General features: G+C 58.3%; 2 protein-coding genes across 2 annotated transcripts in view; one reads left to right on the top strand and one right to left on the bottom strand.

Moving 5' to 3' along the window:
- The window catches only part of TMEM128 (transmembrane protein 128), a 226321-nt gene that overhangs the window by 134893 nt on the left and 71670 nt on the right, over nucleotides 1–19758 (top strand). The gene's annotated exons all lie outside the window — the stretch shown is intronic.
- NSG1 (neuronal vesicle trafficking associated 1) lies at nucleotides 403–19247 on the bottom strand. Its single transcript, XM_004579218.4, has 5 exons — nucleotides 19135–19247; nucleotides 18605–18759; nucleotides 15594–15710; nucleotides 2766–2876; nucleotides 403–603 (listed from the first exon to the last, which is right to left on the bottom strand). The coding sequence occupies exons 2-5, from the start codon at nucleotides 18731–18733 to the stop codon at nucleotides 403–405; spliced, it is 558 nt and encodes a 185-aa protein (XP_004579275.1). The 5' UTR covers nucleotides 18734–18759; nucleotides 19135–19247.

The raw sequence follows: 19758 nt of genomic DNA, 5'->3' as shown, positions 1-19758 counted from the left end.
CCACAGCTGGGCAAGAGCCCACTCCAGGTGTAGCTCTGGAGAACACAGCATGTGGCTTAAAAAAAAATTCCACAAAACACATTATTTATCTGAAGTCCGCAGCCCCGGCCTGTCCAGCACGCATTTATTTGTGATAGCAACCAGGAAAGCGCAGCAAAGGGGCTGCAGACAGACCCCGACCGTGAGGAGGGCCAGGGCTCGGGGAGCACTGCTGAGACACACTCGGTCTACACCCATGGGTGGTCAGCAGCGAGTTTGATTTGCAAAGCAGCGTTAGCAAACAGAAGCGATTGCACCGTAGATGAGTAACCTCTAAATTATCAGTAAGTGTATTTCATGAAATGGCCCTTGCAGTCCCTCCGTTACCGCCAAGTGGCCCGTGGTAGGAACCTGCCCCTCCAGCTAGGCTGATTTCTCAGCTGCCTCCGTCTCCTGCTCCGACAGCTTCTCCTCCGACAGCACCGACATCCAGGGTGACACGGAGCGGGTGACACTCTGCTTGGCCAGGTTGTAGTGGTTGATGACCGTGTAGAACTTCTCCCGGGCGCTGGAGTCCTGCTCAGCATAGTAGCTCTCCAAGCCCTCTGGGATGCATTGTGTGTTCTGCAAGACAAGTGGCCGCTGAAAGCAAGCTCGCCCACAGGGCCTTGGGCACACCTCCCCGGAGCTACCAGTGACAACTGCACGCAGCCACCAGCCACAGCAGGCACAAGAGCCTTGCACAAGGCTTCCCAGAGCGTTCACCCAATTACAGCTCCACAGCGACTGTCAGTCCACAAATAGCCGGTTCAGGGAAGGACAGAGAGAGCTGAGGAAGGCTGTGCCTGTGTGTGCCACGGTCTCGGTGGGCACCCCCAGTTGCAGGGAAACTGAAGCAGGGACCGGCGGCAAGGGCCGGCACAGCCCTCTGTGCTCCCCAGAGCCACCACGGAGTCTGAAGTGGGGAGGGGGCTGAGCCGGAAGCTGCACACACAGGATGTGGCAGGGATGCTGCAAGAACCCCACCCTCATCCCCACAGCCTGTGAGGCACCGCAGAGCTGCGAGCCCAGGAAGGGAGTGAAGACGGGGGGCACCCCATGCTGGTGGGAGGGTGGCCGGCCCTGGATGCTGACCTTGGTTCCCTACCCCTGCGCAGCCCACCTGTGGAATGAAGCCAGCTGCCAGTCCCTGCAGTGCTAAGTGCTGTTCCTTTTGGGCAGCATAGGACAGGCCAGCATGGGCGTCTCAGGGACCTGGGCAGCAGCTTTGAGACATGTTAGGAGCTGTTCTAAAACACTCGTATAACTTCATGGTGGGAAACCTGCCCAAACTGCCTGTACAAGTCCCCTGAGGCTGCCGGTAGGGCGGTGAAGGGTGTGACCACCAGCTCACTGGCCCTTGGGCACTGGTAAAATGGGGCTCCCACCAGAGCTTCAGGGAAGAGGAGGGGGCCAGGGGCCTGGAGTTTCCAGCTGCTCGCCAGAAAAACCCAAGCTGCCGACCACACCAAAGCCTCAATACGAACAGCTCCAGGACTACCTGTGGACGGAGTGGCCGCCGTGGGGTTGCACCTCTTCCTGGCAGGGAGCTCCAATTTGGTAAAGCGCACAGCCCAGCTCCGGCCAGGTCTGCCTTGACTGGCTCCATGGCATCAGCCTCCAAGTGCCCAGATCTGACCAGGCCCTCTCCTGCCTCCTAGATTCAGTCTTGCAGTCTGCCCTTGTGCATGCCACCCCCACACCCTGGCCACCTGGGCCTTCTGCCCAGCCAGCAGTCTCCTCAAGTCATCTTGCCATCCCTGCTTCTCCCTTCAACCTCAGACTCCTCAGGTCCCCAGCATGTTCTCCACTCCAGGACCCCTTGCAGGACACTCACAGTATCTTCTCTGTGATGTCAGAGGCTCCCTCTGCTGGGTGCATCCCCAGCGGACACCTCCACAGCTGGGCCCCAAAACCCCCTCCAACCAGCTGCCTGCCTGGTCACCCAACCCGACCAGTCCGGCCCTTTCTGCTCCTAACACACTCTCGCTCAACACCCTGCCCCCTTCTCTGCCTGTCTTCCAGTAACTGGCTCTTGGCTGGGGTACAGTGCCTAGGCAAGAAAGCTTGACCCTAAGTGGGCATCAGGACAGGCTGAGGACCAGGAGCCTAGAAGGGCAGCACAGAATGGGAGGATGAAGAGGGGCACCACACCTTTCCTGCTCAAAGGAGGGTCCCGGGTCCCTCCCATTAGCCAAAGACTAGACCCAGGCCCATGCTACTGGCACTAGTGGATGGCCAGGCTGATCCATGCCTGTGCTCAGTCCCAGCACCCATCAGATTTGATTTCAGCAGTGCAAGTCCTGGCAGGGCCATCTCTTCCCAACTTGGGAAGTCATGGAGTGGACATGGGCCCTTCCCCAGCCCCATGTATCCCCACAGACAGGGCTGCACCCTCCCTCCCCACCTTACTGCCCTTGCTCTGTCCACTTGTCTCTCCTGGTAACCTGCGTAGGAGTGTCTGTGCATACACAGTAAACAGGCTGGGTTCCCCTGTGGTCCCTTCCCTGGGAGGAAAGTATGTCCTGGGGTTTCCTGCCCTCCATGTGGGCCCATCCCCAACCAGAAGTCATCCCTTCCTAGTGTTCTTGCTGCCTGTGTGTCCACGCCCTGGGCAGAGCTTTAGTCTAGGGCCTCCTGCCTTGGACTGCAGAGCCCAAGGCCCCACTTCTCTGGCACCCATCCCAGGCCAGCTGGGAGACAGCAGGAGTAGCCCCAAGTTCCAGGGAGGGGGCGGTGGAGCTCACCTTGAGGACGAAGCCGTCGGGGCAGGCGCGGTCATACTTGTACACCTTGTAGACGACCAGGAAGACGACACAGGTGAGGAAGGCCAGGGCAAAGAGGACCAGCACAGACACCTGCAGGCGGAGGCAGCGATGGTAAGGGGCTAGGACAGTAGACACACATGCCCAGGTGTCCTGCCCCGGGCATGTCGACACAAACGGGGCGGGGGGCAGCTGGGCACCCTTTAGGTAGTTTAGGTTTTCACTGTTAGGGACTGGTGGAGTAGTGGCACATAAACACTCTGCCCGTTACAGCTGAAATCCAACAGCAAGAAAAACAGGCAGGTGGGAGTCCTGGAGAAGTGAGAACGTGCTGCCAGGCTGGGAACAGATGAGCAGGTGACCCACCCACAACCCAGGTGAACAACAGAAAAGCCCTCGGGCTGCCAACCAGGACAGCAGGGGTTGGTCAGAGATGAAGGGGCGCAGGAGCCAGCCCCAGGTGGGGTGCCATACCCAGCAGTCTGAACCATGCAGAGATACTCGCTACCCCTCAGCTTCCTGGCCCTTGGCTACATCCAGAGCCACCATGATCACCAGATCTGGGAGATGGGCATCTCAGCCCCTCCTGGGGTCACAGAGTCATCCCCAGCGTGCATCAGGAGCCAGCCCAGAGGAACCTTGGCACCCATGGCTGGGCACCCCTAAGCTGCACAGCCTTGGGTTCTCACTGACAAGGAGGGCTGGGTGTCCATGACTCCGGGGTCCTGGGAACACCTCACACACCCATGGTGCATTCCCCTGGAGGCCGGCCCCACCCAGGACCCTGAGGCCACTATGGCTGATTTTCACATGGGAACCCTTGTGCACCTCTCACCATGTACAGCCTGAGCACCCAGCCAAGTCCAGGTGCAGCTCCCTGGCAGCAGCTCTTGACAGGGATGCGGGCCCTGCCTCCCACTGGATGTGCAGCAGCCAGTCCCTCCCCTTACCCCCTCCACTTCCCTAGGCGCTCACTGGGAGCTCTGGCCACAGGAAGGAGAGTTCAGGGCTGCAAGACACAGCCTCACTGCCAGGGCTTGCCCTTACCGTGCAACTTCCTGTCTGCCATGCTGCCAGATCCACCACAGAAGCCATGTTCCCCAGGATGGGCACAGTGCCAGCCCCAGGCCCCCTGGGCTCCCAGTCAGGGACCACTCCTTCCCTTCCCACTGCAACGCCACCTTCCATGCTCACAGTAGCCAGACCCCCATTGCCAAGCCCCTCTTCAGGACACTCCCCTGCAGACCCCCCACAATAAGTCTGGGTATTCTGCCCTGCCCATGGCACCCAGGCAGGAGGGGGTGGGCTGCCCGGCAGCCACCTTCAAACCACACCATAACCCCCACAGACACCTACACAGTCACCTGCACTCAGAAGACAGACTGTGCGGCCCAGCCAACAAAGTCGGATTTGCCAGAGGAAGCCAGGGCAGCAGCAGGGACCCATGCCATGGCAGCCAGTGACAGGCATGCCCTGACTGCTCAGAGCTTGGCAGTACTCCATCCCTGCACGTCCAGACCCCAGGGAGAGGACTGCCTCCCAGGGAGGTGCAGGGCAGGACGCTAGTTCCTGGCCCTGGGGGAACACGACGTGTGCTTTTGTGCTGCAGCTACTGCTGAAACCGTCGTCCAGCTCACACGGTGGCAGATGATAGAGCCAAGTGCCCCACCCAGGCTTCCGGTCCCATCTGCCCTGCTCTGCCCCTTCCGTTTACCGGGGTCACTGCCTCCCCCGAATCTGCCCTGCCAAGGATCCAGCCACCTGCTCTTCCACAGCCTCCCTCCCTGCATCCCCAGCCAGAATCCCTGGCTACAAGGCCAAAGAGCCCATAGAACTGAGCTGTGAGAACAGAGCTGTGCCTGGCACAGGTGGAAGGGCAAAAGAGGCAACCATGGGAGGCAGTGCAGGACAAACCTCGGCTTGCCCCGACATCTGTGAATTCCCAGAAGGGCATGGCCTGCTACACACCCTGGTTGCCGGGGCACAAGGGGAGAGCCACAGGCCTTTCCAGAAAGAAACTTGCTGGCTCCTGACTGCAAGCTGCAGCCAGCGTGACCTTGAGCAGCCTGTCTGGGCATCTGTAGACTCCTTGTCTCTCAAGTAGGGGGAGGGGAGGACAGTGCCTCCCAGCCATGCATGCTTGTCTGGAGGGTGACAGGGCACCAGGCATCCCTCCCCAAGGAGATGCTCCAGTCAGTGCAGCACCTGTGAGCGTGACACCATTAGGAAGGAGGGTGTGGCAGAGCCATCAATCACACCATGACCGGGCAGCACCGGCGCCCTGACAGCCACGGGTTCAGAGGGGCTGTGGCTGATGCCAGCCTGACTTCTGGCCCCCAGGGCTCAGAAGGGATGAGTTTCCAAACCCCACCCCCAACCCCTGAGGTGGGGTCCCTGTAATGGAAGCTGCAGGAGACCGAGCCCAGTACCAGAGTCACAGCTGGACCCTCAAGATTGGACGCTGGGGCCAGAGCTGTGTCGTAATGGGCTAAGACCCACCTCCAGTGACGGCATCCATGTGAGACCTGGCTGCTGCACTTCCAGTGCACCCTGCTAATGCTTCCTGGGAAAGGTGGAGGATGGCCCAAGTGCCTGGACCCCTGCATCCCTGCGGAAAACCCGGGTTAGGCTCCTGGTCCTGGCATCAGCCTGGCCAGGTCCTGGTGGTTGCAGCCACCTGGGGAGTGAGCCAGCAGGTGCAAGATCTCTAACTCTGACTTTGCAGTAAGTATTTTTTAAAAAATAGACTGGTTGCTGCCAGGGTCTCTGTGCCTCCCTGTATGGGGTCCCTGCTGCCTTCCCTCCTCATCCCTCAAGGCCCTGGCTCCTGGAAGAAGCAGTGAAGCAGAGAGTCTCCAGACACCAACGGTACACACAGGCATCAGGTCACCAAGCTTCTGCTGTTTCCTAATTCAAGGGAAATTTTTAAAAGCATGTCCCAGTTTGCAGGCTCGTGAGACCAACAGGAATATTCCAGAATAGAGTGAAGTTCCTGAACCAGACATCCATGATGCCTCCCTCGGGCACCCAGCCAGCAGCCTCCCCACACATCAACCAATCTAGGGATCCCCTGGGGGTGCTGCCCTTAGCAGACACATGGGGATCCCAGTGCCCTGGCATCCTTCCTAGCCACGGGGCCCTCTGTCCACCACCACACTGCCCTCTGTTAGGACATGCCTCATCCTGACCCCAGAGCCAAGCAAGGCCAACGCAGCGTCTGGAGCCAACGACCTCTCCTTCCTTCATGGCAGTTTCAAGAATGGACACAGCTGCTTGCACAAGGCAAGGCACAGCCCCATGCCAGGCTGCAGCCTCAGAGCTAGGACACACCAGACAGGTGGCACCCTCACCCTGGCGATCGCCTTGCCCTGCCCCGGTGGTCCCTAGAGCTGGCCACCAAGGAGGAAGCAGGGACGATCCTGGCTGGGCCAGACATTGGGGGACCCTGATGCCAGCCTCCCCTTTACAGCAGGGTCATAAATCAGCTTTGCTCTGAACTGCCCAGCTGCTGCCCATGCCAGGGTAGGCGGCAAGTGTGGGGATAAATGATGATCTCATCCAGCTCCCTGCTTGTGGTCTGGGAAAGCAGTCGAGGACAGCCCAAAGCCTTGGGACCCTGCACCCGTGTGGGACAGTCTGAAGAAGCTTGCTCCTGGCTTCAGATCAACTCAGCTCCGGCCATTGTGGCCACTTGGGAGTAAACTAGCGGATGCAAGATCTCTCTCTCTCTCTCTGTAAATCTGCCATTCCAATAAAAATAAGTCTTTAATATTAAAAAAAAAAAGGAGAGAGACCCTTCCTCCAATCTGGAGCCCAGGACCCAAAAGCTCAGGTCTCCTGGGGCAGGCACTGTCAGGGAAGTGTGTGCAGCCTCACGCTGACCACACCCTGCAAGTGGAGAACACTCAGACATGTAGCCGTCCGGCCCCCACTGGCCCCTACAGAAGCCCAGGTACCTAACCCTTGTGCAGTTGGGTCTGCAGGGATCAGCCTCAAAAAGCACGTGCTGACCCAGCGCACAGGGTTGGCCGTTCGCTTCCTCCTCCTTTCTCTGTCACAGAGACTATAATCCTCCCCTTGGTGCCCTTGAGCTTCCCAGCCTCCAAACCCAGTCCCTGTGGGTCTGTCATCCGGAACCACCCAGGCAGAACCACCATGCAGGCACCTGCATTAGCAACAGGACTTTGAGCGGCAGTGAGAGAGCCTGCAGCCACCCCCACCCCGAAATCTGATTCCATGGCCAGGGAGGCATAGTGGCTGAGCCCAGGAGCCCTGTTGCTCTAGTGGCAAGATCGCATGGAGATAAGCCAGAGACCACAAGATGACCCAGTGCAGGCTCTGAAGGCAGAGGGAAGCTCAAATGTGTTGAAGAAGTGGGGTGCCCCTCCAGGCACAGGGGAGCACCCACATTCTGTTTGGGGAGCTGTGAGGGGACGGGGACCTGCCACAGCAACCCTTGGCAGCCCCCCCCCCCGCCCCTGCTAATGCAGGAACTGTGGCTCGTGTCTCTGGCTCCAGCCACATGAGTGAGCAAGCCCAGCAGCAGATGCACCTCCCCGGCACAAACCCAAACCAGCATCTCAAACCACAGATCCCACACATGTGCCGGAGATGCCGTGAGCAAATGATGTCTGGGAAGAGTGGGACGTGGGCCTCCCTTCCCTTCCCACCCCAACCCCAGGAGCCCACAGAGCCCACCAGTCCTCCCCACACCTGTGCCCTCATAGGCAGGGCACTTCACCCCCATCACCACCATCGTGAAAGCATGTACAGTTTCATTTGCTTCTGAATCAGAATAAAAAGAGCAGCATTGATAACAATAAATGCATCATCAAGAGTTTCATTGGACTGTGCTTGCTGTGTTTCTTCCTTTCTCTGACTGTGGGGGTAGCTGCCCACCAGTGGGTCTCAGGTTGGAGGCCACGCAGCCACATGCTACCTTAAGGACTCCTCAAGTGGCCAGAGAACACTCCCAGGTGAGCTGACTGTGACCACCAAGCAGGCCCCATCTCAGCACGTAAGAACACAGAGCCAGGCCTCCGAATCTGTCAGGAAGGCTTCCAGGAGGGGGTGTATGGGGTTCCACCGAGGGCTTTCACATATAGTATGTGTCCCAGGCCTGAAGTGCCATACACTACACCAGGATCCTGGAACCCGGACAGGGGTGAGGAGTCACAGGGACCCAGCAGGACCTGCTGTGACCAACCAGTATTTTCTGCAGGGTAATGCCTGCCACTGCCATTGGTGGGAGTGTACGTGTGTGCTGCTGCACAGCGAAGCATGTGTGTGTGTGCGTGTGCACATCAAAGCAGAGTCTGCATTGTCCCTAATTTACGCCACTTCTGTGCAGCTGTCAATCAAACCTCCCAGACAAGATATGACCATGAACAACAGCTGCCGTGCAGGGGTCTGGACTCTCCAGCACGAGTCTCGTAGTGGCCAGCCTGCATCCCCCTGGTGGGCTTTGGGCCTCTGACCCTCTCCATGGTGGGCTTTGGGCAGCTAACAGAAGCCTCTAACACAGTTACATGGACTTGCAAAGTAAAATCAATTAAATCAGCAAACTGGTATCAAAATCTTGCAAAAATAGACATGTGCTTGAGTCAGAGACCTTAGAAATTCAATGGGACGAGGGTGTCAACATGACCCTGGCCCATAACAACCACAGGTGTGTGGCACCAGGGGCATGGCACCGGGAGCACAGGCCTGGCCAACACTCCACAGTTTAGTCCCCACATTAAAAGCCAAGCGACTTATGCACTGAAAATGCTCCAGCTGTGCTGGACAACACTCAGGAAGACCTAAATCAACAGGGAGACACTCAGCACAACTTCGAAATACATGACAAAGCTCCAATAGTCAAACCAGCATAGCACCAGACCGGCATGAGAAACACTGTGTGTCCACAGCCAACTGATGTTCAACAAGGGAGCCAAGGCCTCTGGAAAGGCAGCTTGGGACAGTTGGAAATCCACCTGCAAGAGAATGGAGTTGCTCCCTGCTAACGCATGTGGGAAAGCAGCCCAAGTGCTTGCATGCTCGGTCCCTGCACCTACACAGGAGACTTAGAAGAAGTTCCTGGCTCCAGGCCAGCTACTGTGGCCATTTGGGGAGTGAATTAGCAGATGGAAGGTCTCTCTCCACTTCTACCATTTCTTTCTTTAACTCTGCCTTCCAATTAAATGAATAAAATCCTAAAAAAAAAAGTATGGCACTGTTTTCTTACCTCATACCATATAGAAAAATGAGACCTGAATTAAAAAACTAATTCAGCTTAGAAGAAAACATTTGTAACTTTAGATTCTGCACTATTGTCAGACATGACACCAAAAACACAAGCAACAGAAGGAAAAATAATGAATTGACTAAGAAGTATAATAAAAAATGTATAATAAAAGAAAAATAAAAGTATAATAAAAGCCTACTGTGAGTTCCAGCATTTTATATGAGTGCCAGTTCGTGTCCTGGCTGCTCCACTTCCCATCCAGCTCCCTGCCTGTGGCCTGGAAAAGCAATGTCCCAAAGCTTTGGGCCCCTGCACCTGCATGGGAGACCCAGAAGGGGCTCCAGGTTTCGGGTTGGGGAGTGAACTGGCAGATGGAAAAATCTCTGTCTCTCCTTTGCTCTGTAAATCTGCCATTCCAATAAAAATAAATATATTTTTTTAAAATACATTTTACAAAACCAACTGTATTAGATTAATCATAATTATAACTAACCTGTAAAAGGAAAATCCTAGGGCTTGGCACCATGGTCTAGCAGCTAAAGTCCTCGCCTTGAATGCGCCGGGATCCCATACAGATGCCGGTTCTGATCTCGGCAGCTCCACTTCCCATCCAGCTCCCTGCTTGTGGCCTGGGAAAGCAGTCGAGCACGGCCCAAGCCCTTGGGACCCTGCACCTGTGTGGGAGAGCCTGGAGAAGGTTCCTCGCTCCTGGCTTTGGATCAGCGCAGCACCAGCCGTTGCGCTCACTTGGGGAGTGAATCATCAGACAGAGGAGCTTCCTCTCTCTTTCCTCTTGTCTGTATATCTGACTTTGCAATAAAAATAAATCTTTAAAAATGTGTATACAGCCCTTAAAAAAAAAGAAAATCCATAGACTATACTGGAAAGTATTTGTCATCCATGTATCTTTAAAAGCCCAATATTCAGACCATATCAGGAACTCTTATCAACTAAATGACAAAAAGACCCACAGCTCAATGTTAAAATGAGAAAGGATCTGAAAAAGTATCTCTCCAAGGAAGACAGACAAGCCGCCAGCAGGTCCACAAGGACCGTCCTCACCAGCCCTCACCATGAAAATGCAAGTCCCAACCCCAGCAAGATGGTCCCAGGATGGGCGCCGTCAGAATCACCAAGTGTCGGCGAGGACGGGGAAAGCCGAGCCAAACAGCACAGCAGCTTGGACAGCAGCTCCGTGGTTGCACGGTGCCTTGAACAGTAAATCACCACTCACACCAACAATTCTACTCCTGGGCATATATCCAGAGGATTCAAAAACAGATGCTCAAAACCAGAATCAACCCAGGAGGTGAGTGTTCGCACAGCATGACCTACAGCACCAAAAGGCAGAATCACCCCAATGAATGAATGGGGTGGGGCAGATGAATGGATGGGGCAGGAGGTGGTCTGCGCACACGGGAGCCTGGCGCTCTGCGCGGAAAGGGACGAGGGATGGCAGTCAGTCCCCTGTCGGGCAAACGTCACGCCAAGTGCAAGCTGACCAACTCACAAGGCCACAGAGGTGTCTGGTTCCGTTTCCACAGTAGACAGCGAAGAGGTCATCCAAGTGACTGTGCAAGGCCTGTGGGGTCTCCCTAGGGGGGCGAAGGCAATGTCCGGAACCAGGCAGAGACAACAGCGGCGCATCACTGTAGCACATTTCCTCTTTAGTATATTTTGCCACTATCTTGGAGGCACAAAGTGGTGGGCAGAGGAGAGAGGTACAACATTGAGGATTGGGGTGTCGGGAGTCTTGGCAAGCACAGGTTAGTCTGTGTCATGGGCAGGAGGGATGCCAGAGCAGCCTGGCATGGGCAGATGTGACTTGGAGGCAGCCCAGGAATCTGCTAGGAGGGCCCACGTGGTTTGGGGGCTGGGCAGGCTCAGGTGAGTGTTCCCAGCCACCTTCCCACTGCCATGCCCACCCTCACGCTGTGAGTCACCGGGTTCTTCTGCTGATACACCCAGGCCACTTGCCGTGGTTTGCAGAGCAAGCGCATGCAAGGTCTATGCATACCTCATGTGAACCCACAGCTGCCAGCTGCTCTCTCCTACCAAGGGGTGCAAAGGGGGCTTCCCAGGGCCACCACCCTGGGAAGGATGGGTGGGGAGGGACCAGGTGACAGCAATGGTAACAGCAGAGGTGGCCCTCAGCCCACTGGTACAGAGGACACAATATGCCAAACAGGTGCAGGTCTAAACCGCATGGCCACCCCTTCTTAGCCAGTGACCTTGAGTTTGCAGCCTGACCTATCTGACCTCAGTGCCCCCATGTGCAGCCTCAGCCAGCCAAGGTCAGCCTCCAGAGGCCATGGCTAAGAGCAAAGGAAGGACACTCCTGGGGATCAGGGAGCCCCGGTCAATGGCTGAGTCCTCTGCCTCGCCTTGCTTTGCCCTCCCACCCTGGGGGGAGGGGAACAGCAAGCAGCATTTCTGCTGAGTAATGCAGTAAAGAAAAAAAAAATCTTGGAGAAAGAGGGTGGATCCTGACATCAGCAAGTGTTTGCAGCACTAACGCTCTTCGGGAACACGCACACCCCGGCATGACTGAATCCCCAATTCAGCAGCCTCTGGATGGAGCCCCTCCTCTTGGTCCCAGGGAGCCCTGCCGTGGTGCAGGCAGGCAGCCAAATCCCAGCTGAAAAGTCACAGGGGTGTTTCTAGATTTGCCCCCCCACTGCCCAACACCAAGGTGTGGGCCCCCAGAAATGGTTAAGAAACACATCTTGAAAACAGATGGGCACACAAGAAGTTCAAGGTGATTAAGGACAAGACAAGCAGACGCCAGGTACCTGGAGACTCACAGCCGTGTGCACAGGGCACCCTCACTGGGTGCCAGCAGCTGACTTTGAGGACCCCTTGGCCAGCCACGGTCTGTGCCAAGATGCTCCCCCACTTGGATTGACCATAATAGGTTGTGAGTGTGGCTGGCTGCCCTTGGGCCCTGTTCAGGCCCCGACGGAAACTTGGCCCCAGCCAGAGCTGGGGCTTGATCAGCCAACATGGATCTTGATGGGTCAGCTCTCCGAGCCCTACCACAGCCCCAGCTTGCTCCTGTCTTCCCAGACAGCTGGCAGCCCCTGACTCACAATGGAGCAGCGTGGTCTGAAACGTTCAGATTTGCCTCATCATCTGAGAACACGCCCAGCCCATGTTTACCCTCGGTCCCCACCCTCCTTTGACAATTTAAATGTCTGCTTTCCTCGCTGCCATGCACCCCTTGGCAAACCCAGCCTTCCAACTCACGCTGCCAACCATCAGCCCACACCAGGAGTCGCAGAACCCTGCCCACAGTAGATGGTTGCCTAGCAACCAGCCTAGCCCTCTGGCAGCCAGAGGCAGAGGTCCCCAGAGTGAGAAACATGAAGTGACCCACGAGAAAGATGTACATCTCAAGGATATCATTGGAGGGACACACAGGCACACATCAGAAACTCAGGGACACCCGCTGCTGGCGGAGTGCTGGGACAATCTAACAAGCAGGGCTGAGCCCCAGGCTGAGGACCACACCCTGTCTGCCCTCCTGCTCCCTAGCCAACCCCAGCTCCAGGCAGCACAATCTCCACCTGCAGCCACAGCAGGCACATGCTCCGGCTGGCCCATGCAGGCTGGACAATTCAATGCAGGGAGCATGCTGCAGAGGGTGCCCAGTGTACAAGGCAGCCCCCACTCACAGGTGTTTGTTGGAGTCCCCCAGAAAGTTGGCGATGAGGCACATTCCTGAATATTAATACAAACTGCAGGCCATCCAGACAAGCTTCCTTGGACGACACGGGGCCTTGGGAGGCTGCCGGCTATGCACACACCGCACTCGCAGCAGGTGCACAGAATTGGCCGTGGGGGCACTTAGAGGCTACCTGAGTGCAGGCAAAGGTGAGAGGCATACTCAGGGCTGAGGCTGCTCCGCTCGGAGCATGGCCCATGGCCTCCCAGCAGGCTACCAGTAGCCCAAGTGTGCTGACAGCATGAGGCTTCCAGGGCAAGATGGCAGGCTCGGATTCTGCCTCTGACATTCACTGATGGTGTGGCCTAGGGTATGTCCTGCACCCAGTGAGGTGGGGTTGAGTGAACATTGAGAGAGAGAGAGCCATGACCTAACTTGTTCAACAGGCAAGGGCCCCACAAGCAGACCCTGGAAATCTGGCCAAGTCCTCTTCCCGGGAGACCAGCAGCTCGATTAGTCATCCACTTACTTATCAAGCTGTTACAGAGCACACATTAAGTGGCAGCAAGGAGATGAGCAGGAAGCCGTTCCCGGGGCCAGCCCGCAGTGGCTGCTGAACAAACAGCAGCACAGGCCCTGCGCTTCCTGGCGGCTGACGCTCTGCACGTGGGGAGTCACTGGGGCTTCACTTGCCCCTGCGCCTCACAGGCACACACAATCCTCACACACAGAAACACACGCCAAGAGCAACATATGCCCATCCAGCCCTCTCCTGGAGGAAACACAGGAGCCCAGAGACCATGGCATGGGGGGAAGAGTGAGCTCGTGGGGCAGCGGGGCCAGTGCCCAGGCGAGGCAGTGGAGCAGCGGGTTTGCTTCCTGCAGGGCTCCAGGCAGAAGATGGAGGAGGAACGGGGCAGCCCAACACCCAAGCAGGGGGGCCAGGTCAGCAAGAAAGGATCTGTGGGATTCGCAGAAGCCAGTAACCCCACATCATGCACTGACAATGCCGTCGGGGCAAACCTGTCCTCCCTAGGAGAAGCTGAGTGACCCCTCCATGGTTCCAGCTGCCTCAGTTTGCTCTCCATCCTGCTGCAGGATGCCCACGGTGCCTACGTGTAGAGGTATAGATGAAGATCACACGACATGACCCAGCATGGCCTCCAGGGGGCACTCGGGAGCTGCCTGGGACGGTCACTGCGGGGGTGGAGGGAGTACAGTGCATGAGTCCTGGGGAGGTGTGTGTGCTGGCTTCACAGCTAGTCATGAGTAGCTGGGACCAACCTGGAACTCAACAGCAAGAGGGGCTCACAGCGCCCCCTTCAGGGCACGGGAACGACAAAGGAGACAGCAGGTGTATGGGTAGGAGCGGGGCAACCGTGCCCTGCTGGATACCTCACCCTCACAGCCCCAGGAGGTGGGGGCCAAGGGAGGAGGGAGGCAGGACTGCTGCCAGCCGAGCCAGTCTACTGGGAAGGGCACGATCATCTTGAGTCTCCCAAGGTCCTCTCAGCCCTCAGCCCCAAGCAACAGGAGCCAGGTAACCACACAGTCCCAAGCAACGCAGGCTCTAGTGGCAAACCTGCGTCACCCTGTCTCAGGCAAGGGACCTGGGGGCCTGTTCAGGGGAAGCGTTCAGGAGATGCACAAATGCCGGATGCTGGGCCTGTGGAGCAGAGCCGGGCACACGACAGGGGCTCCAGGAGCTAAGCAGCTGCCTGCGGGTGTCTTGCTGCCTGCTCCGTGGGGACCTAAGATGCCAGGGGCATCCAGACACGATGACCTTGACTTTGAGGTCACTGGTGCCTTAACCCGGCATGGCAGCAGCCTACGCGGCCTGCAGACGGGGCAGGACAGGCAGTAGAGGGGCAGTGTATCAGGAACAAGGACCTCGTCCCGGTCCTGGCCATGAACCTGACATGCCTGAACTGCAGAGCCAAGATCACAGACCTCACACACACACACAGGTGTCTCTGTGCCTCAACTTCTCCACCTCTAATATGGGTCATCCAACCCATACAGCCTACACCAGCGAGCAGCAAGAGGTGGACAGAGAGGCACACCCAAATCCACTGCACACACACCAGACACCCACACTCCCAGCCTCCTCTGGGCCACCCCCACTCATTCCACAGAGCTGCCCACCTACCCAGCTCTATTTCCACAATTCATCAGGGAGGGTCACCTGGGAAGACCACCAGGACACAATGTACAATGCAGACACCAGGTGTGGGATATGTGCCCAGGCACCCCGGAACGGCAAGTTACCACACATTAAGTCCGGGCACCAGCGAGTCATCCAGGCCCTTGCCACTTCCTGCCCCTCTCTCCAAATCCAAGCTCGTATACTCATTTCTCCCTCTCTTCCTGGATTTCCAAAAAAAAAAAAAACAAAAAAAACCAGTTTTCCAGGAGACCAACCTAAACTTGTCCTTCAACCAACATCACCTCCAAGGTCCTGAGGCCTCCCTGGACCCAGACCTGGTCCCTTCAGGAGGAAGTGAGTACAGAATCTGCTCTGCCAAGCACAGCCATGGCTGCGGTGCCTCCACCTGCCCATCTGTCAAGTAGGGTGGCACCAGCCTCCCGTGTGAATGAGCGCCTGCAGGTGTGTTCCCCTGGATCCCCTGGTTCCTGTTCACTTCCTGGCTGGAACTGTGAGGAAAACAGCTTAACGTCTGGTGAATGACTTGTCACGTGTTTGTGCCCTTGGTTTACAAGGAAGTTTACAGGTGGGTTTTTCTATTACAAAAGCAAATCACAGGTGATCATTTTGAGAGATGACAAGACATGTCCCAGGTCCCCAAGTGTAAGGCTTGGGAGAGTCGCACAGCTGGCATCAGCCCCTGCTTCCTGCGTCCCTGCAGCTCGGCAGTCCCTGGGAATAAAAACGAGAACCAGACGCCACCGGGACACTCACCTTGAACCTCTCGGTGACGCCCTCTGTGATGCTGACGGTAAACTCGGCGATCTTGGGTGCACGCGCTTTCCCTTTCTTGCAGTCGGGTTCATATTCGGTCTTGGTTTTCACAACCACCTGATAGGAAACACACAGCTGGGCAATCATGGGGACCGCTGGGAGGCATCTGCTGAGGTGGGAGTGATGGACACCCAAGCCAGGACCTTCTGCAAGACGGCCTGTTAGCAATTCCCACAGCACCCCGGCAGGTGAGCACTTAAAGGAGGGGCCGGGAGGTCATGCAGCCGGTCAGTGGCCAAGCAGGGGCCAGCACAGCATGGTGCTCCTCACCCAGGGCTCCTTCCACCTCAGGAGCCTCAGCCGGGGCAGCCAGGAGAGTGCAGGGAGCTGAGCGCACTGCCGGGACTCACCAGCATTGAGCTACAGGGTGGCCAGCCTGGCAGGAAGCCGACCTGGGCTCCTGGACCCCTGCCCTTCTGCCCTGCTTTCCATCCCCCTATGCCTGCTACTTGGAAGCAGGAAACAGGCCCTGCCTTGAGCCCGCCACCAGCCTCCCCTCCCTCAGCCACTTACAACCCAGTCTCCCCTGCACATGTCACACTTGGGCCTGGGACAGCTGTCATGCCTCTCCCCTTGCCGGGCTAAAGAGAATCAGATTCTTACACCTGTTCTATACCATTGCTGATAGCCAGGGCCAACCAGGAGTCCCTGTCTGGGCAGCCAGATGCCAGGAGCCATCGTTGGGGAAGGGGTGAGGAGGACAAAGTGGCGTGCCAGGCACCACTGACCATGGAAGTACCCCTCCCCTTACTTCACCTTCACTCAGAGCCCCATGGCACACAGAGAGGGAGGGTGGTGCCCAGTGTGAGCTGGTCTGGGGGACTCCTGCGAGGTACCCACTTCTCAGGGCAGCCCTTGGGCATCACCCTGCTGTCCTCCACAGTCATGTGACCTTGAGCGTGAGCCTGGCCCCCTACAGTCATTCCACAGACACCATGGGCACCTGTGAGGCTGGTGAGCTCCACATAGCCTTCAGCCCAGCATGGGGACCCAGTAGATGTGCTGTGGCCCCTGCTCTGACACCAGCAGGCAAGGTGACCTGAGGGAAGTCCTTCTCTCACTGGGCCTGTTTCCGCATATGTATAATGGTCGTGGTGGGGGTCACTGTTTTAAACCTGGGGATCACGGACAGCAGTGTCTGGAGCAGAAGTGCAAATGTCAGGTGACACCCCCAGACACTCCCAGCGGCTCTGAGGGGCCCCACAGCCCTGAGTCCTGACCCCGGAGCGGCGTCACCCTCACTGCTGTTCCAATGAAGCCAGGGCTCCATGCAGGGAGGGGACAGGAGACCTCCAGATGAATCTGCCTCCTGGGGGGGCTGTGCCCTTCAGCCCAGTGACCTTGGGCCTGGCCTCTAGTCCTCCAAACTCTCCAAGTCTCCATTTCCCTTTACCCCACTGGGACCCTGTTCCTGGGAGCATTGCTTCCAGGGGCTGCGGCCTCAGCCCCTTCCCCAGCAGCCTAGGGCCTAGGCGATCCAACTAGTTGGCACAGAGCTCACACCTGCTCGAAACCCTGCTTCCAGTGTGCGGGTGGTGCCAGACGGCTCTGGAGTGCGCCAGGCTGAGGGCCAAAGAGCAGGCTCTGGCTGAGCCACCAGAATCACCTGATAGAGGGGCTCGGGACATGGGGTTCCTGGCACAGCTGCCGCCGCTCCAAGGCTCAGCAGCAGGGAAGCCGAAGGAGCAGGTCTGGGTCCAGCTCTGCTAACTGGGCATGCACCTGACCTTGATGAGAGGCAAGGGGTGGGGCAGGAGCAGAGGCCTCAGCCAGCCCTGGCCCTGAAACACCCACCCTGGACCATTGTGTGTCCCTGAGTGTCCCCATGTGGCCTGGGTGTGCCCAGTGTCATCAGCTGGTCCCTCTGCTCTGAGCTGAAACACCTGCTGTAGGCTGATTCCCTGAACCCACATCCCCTCAACTCAAAACACATACAGCGGAGTGCAGAGCCACACCCACTTTTAGGAGCTGAACAAGCCCGTGAAGGGTGCATGGTGGGGTCAGCAGGGGGTCCCCAGGACGGGACACACCACAAGATATGTCACTGCACCTGCCACCTGGTGATCCGTGGGGCTGCTGGCCTAGAGGAATACCTCTGGGTCACAGCCTTGTCATGGATGACTAAATGAGGCAAACGAGACAGCACTTCGGGTAGTTCTGTGAGCTAAACCCTGGGCCCTGTGGCTTTTTCAAAAGTAGCATCAAGGTGCTGTGGGCGGGTGCTGGGTTTATGGTTTCAGATCTGCGTTTTGCAATCTGATCCTTCACGAGCTGGTATTCACCTGTTTAAGTGTGAAGCGGAGGAAACAGCCTCCCTACGTTAGGATACAAGCTATCTGACAGGTGCTGTGTGCCACCAAAAAAGAGATTGCAAAGGTCGGCGGAGGTTGATGAATGTGGTCCCTGTGGGCCACCCCTAAACACACCACGGGTCTTGCAGGGCCCTGTCCTCCAGCACCCACTTCAGTCCCGCAGCAGTAGGGGCAGAATTAGTCCCTAGGAGCCCAGGTGTGGCTGCGGAGAGGGCTGGGGCGCTGCCCCACCGGGGGTAAATCGGGGTGATATTGTAGCTCCCGGGAGACAAGGGGCGGCCGCCTAGCCTTGGGCTCACCCCAGACCCAGAATCCCGGGAAAGGCAGGGCAGGGCAGGGCAGGCGCTGGACTGAGGAGCTCTCGGACAAGGCTGCAGCCAACAGCAACAGAGAGGTTTCACCCACCCAGTTCTCGGTAACGGTGACCTCCCTCCCCCACCCCCTAAGCTAGGCTTCCCTTATCCTCCTGGTCCAGAACCCTGTGCGGGCGCATTGTCCTCGCCAGGGCCTCCTGTCGCAAGCAAGAGCGCGCCCCACTCAGCGTCTCCAGCGCACGCGGCGCGTGGTTCTTTTGTTGCGGCGGTCGCCAGGGATTTGGGGGTGCGCACCGGCGGCGCGCGGGTGCCAGAGGCCTCTTACCTTATCCGGAGGCGGGAACTGAAGCTGATTGACATCCAGGGGCGTCATCAAGGGAATGGTATCGAAGCCATCCTCCGGCAGCGGCTGCTTGCTGCCTTTCTCGGCGAAATTGTTCCCCAACTTCACCATGGTTCCAGGAGACCCGAGGCTGCCGCCTGCGGAGGGAGAACCGGGAGAGAATCAGGGCGAGCAGGACGCCGGGTGGACCCTCCACCCGCCGTCCCGGAGGACGTCTCTGGGGAGGAGGGGTCGAGAGGATCCCGGATCCGGGGGTAGGGAGGAGGACGCGCACCGTATTTCCAGACTCAGCGCGCCGCACGCAGGGACGCACCGCTGTCGGCGAGCCGCCGCAGCCCCTGCCCAGCCCATCTGGGTGCGTCCCTGGCCCCGGAGCCAGCTGCGCCCTGGCAACCCCCTCGAATGCCCCGGTGCCCCCCCGCCTGCACCCTGGGGCGCCGAGCTGCTCCCCCTCTCGCAGCTCCCTGCTCCCCAATCCTCGGCGGGCGGGATCCAGCTTCGGCCGCACTCACCCCACGCCCGGCTCCGGCACGTCTGGGCAGTGAGCGCGCTCCGAGCCTCCGCGTTCGCCGCTCCTGAGCGCAGCAATGGCGGAGGCGGCACAGCACGGGGCTGGTGGGGAGCGGCGATTGGACTCCCTCCTCCTCCTCCTCCCTCCTCCTTCTCCTCCCTCCTCCTCCTCCTCCACCTCTCCCTCCTCCTCACGCTCTCCGCCTCCCTTCCTGCCGCTCCCCGGGGTTAATTGTGAACCGGTGGCAGCGGCAGCGCCTCCGCCTTGACGCAACGCTCCCAGCCGCACAAAGGAGCGCGCGACCGGGCTGGAGAGCTTCCCCGGGGACCCCGCGCCCGCTCCAAGCCCAGGGAGAACCGCGGACGGGGGTGGGGCTCGCCCCGATTGGAACGTTGCAGGGCGCCCACGGGGGGTGCGGGTTGCGCAGCCTTGGGGCGACGGCCGGGGAGCCAGACGATTCGAACGGAGAAAGTGGGGGGGGGGTGCGGGATGGCGAGGGATGTCTTAGGGATAGAGCGACCCTCCCAGGATGTGAGGTGGTAGAATAAAGGGACCTCCCGTAGTCGCGCAGACCCGGGTGGGTGGGGGCTGAAGGAAAGGTAAGAAGAGGTGAGGGTCCGGGAGG

The sequence above is a fragment of the Ochotona princeps genome, chromosome 11 (genome assembly GCF_030435755.1).
Source record: "Ochotona princeps isolate mOchPri1 chromosome 11, mOchPri1.hap1, whole genome shotgun sequence".
Lineage (NCBI taxonomy): Eukaryota > Metazoa > Chordata > Mammalia > Lagomorpha > Ochotonidae > Ochotona > Ochotona princeps.
This window is presented reverse-complemented; position numbering and strand designations above follow the sequence as displayed.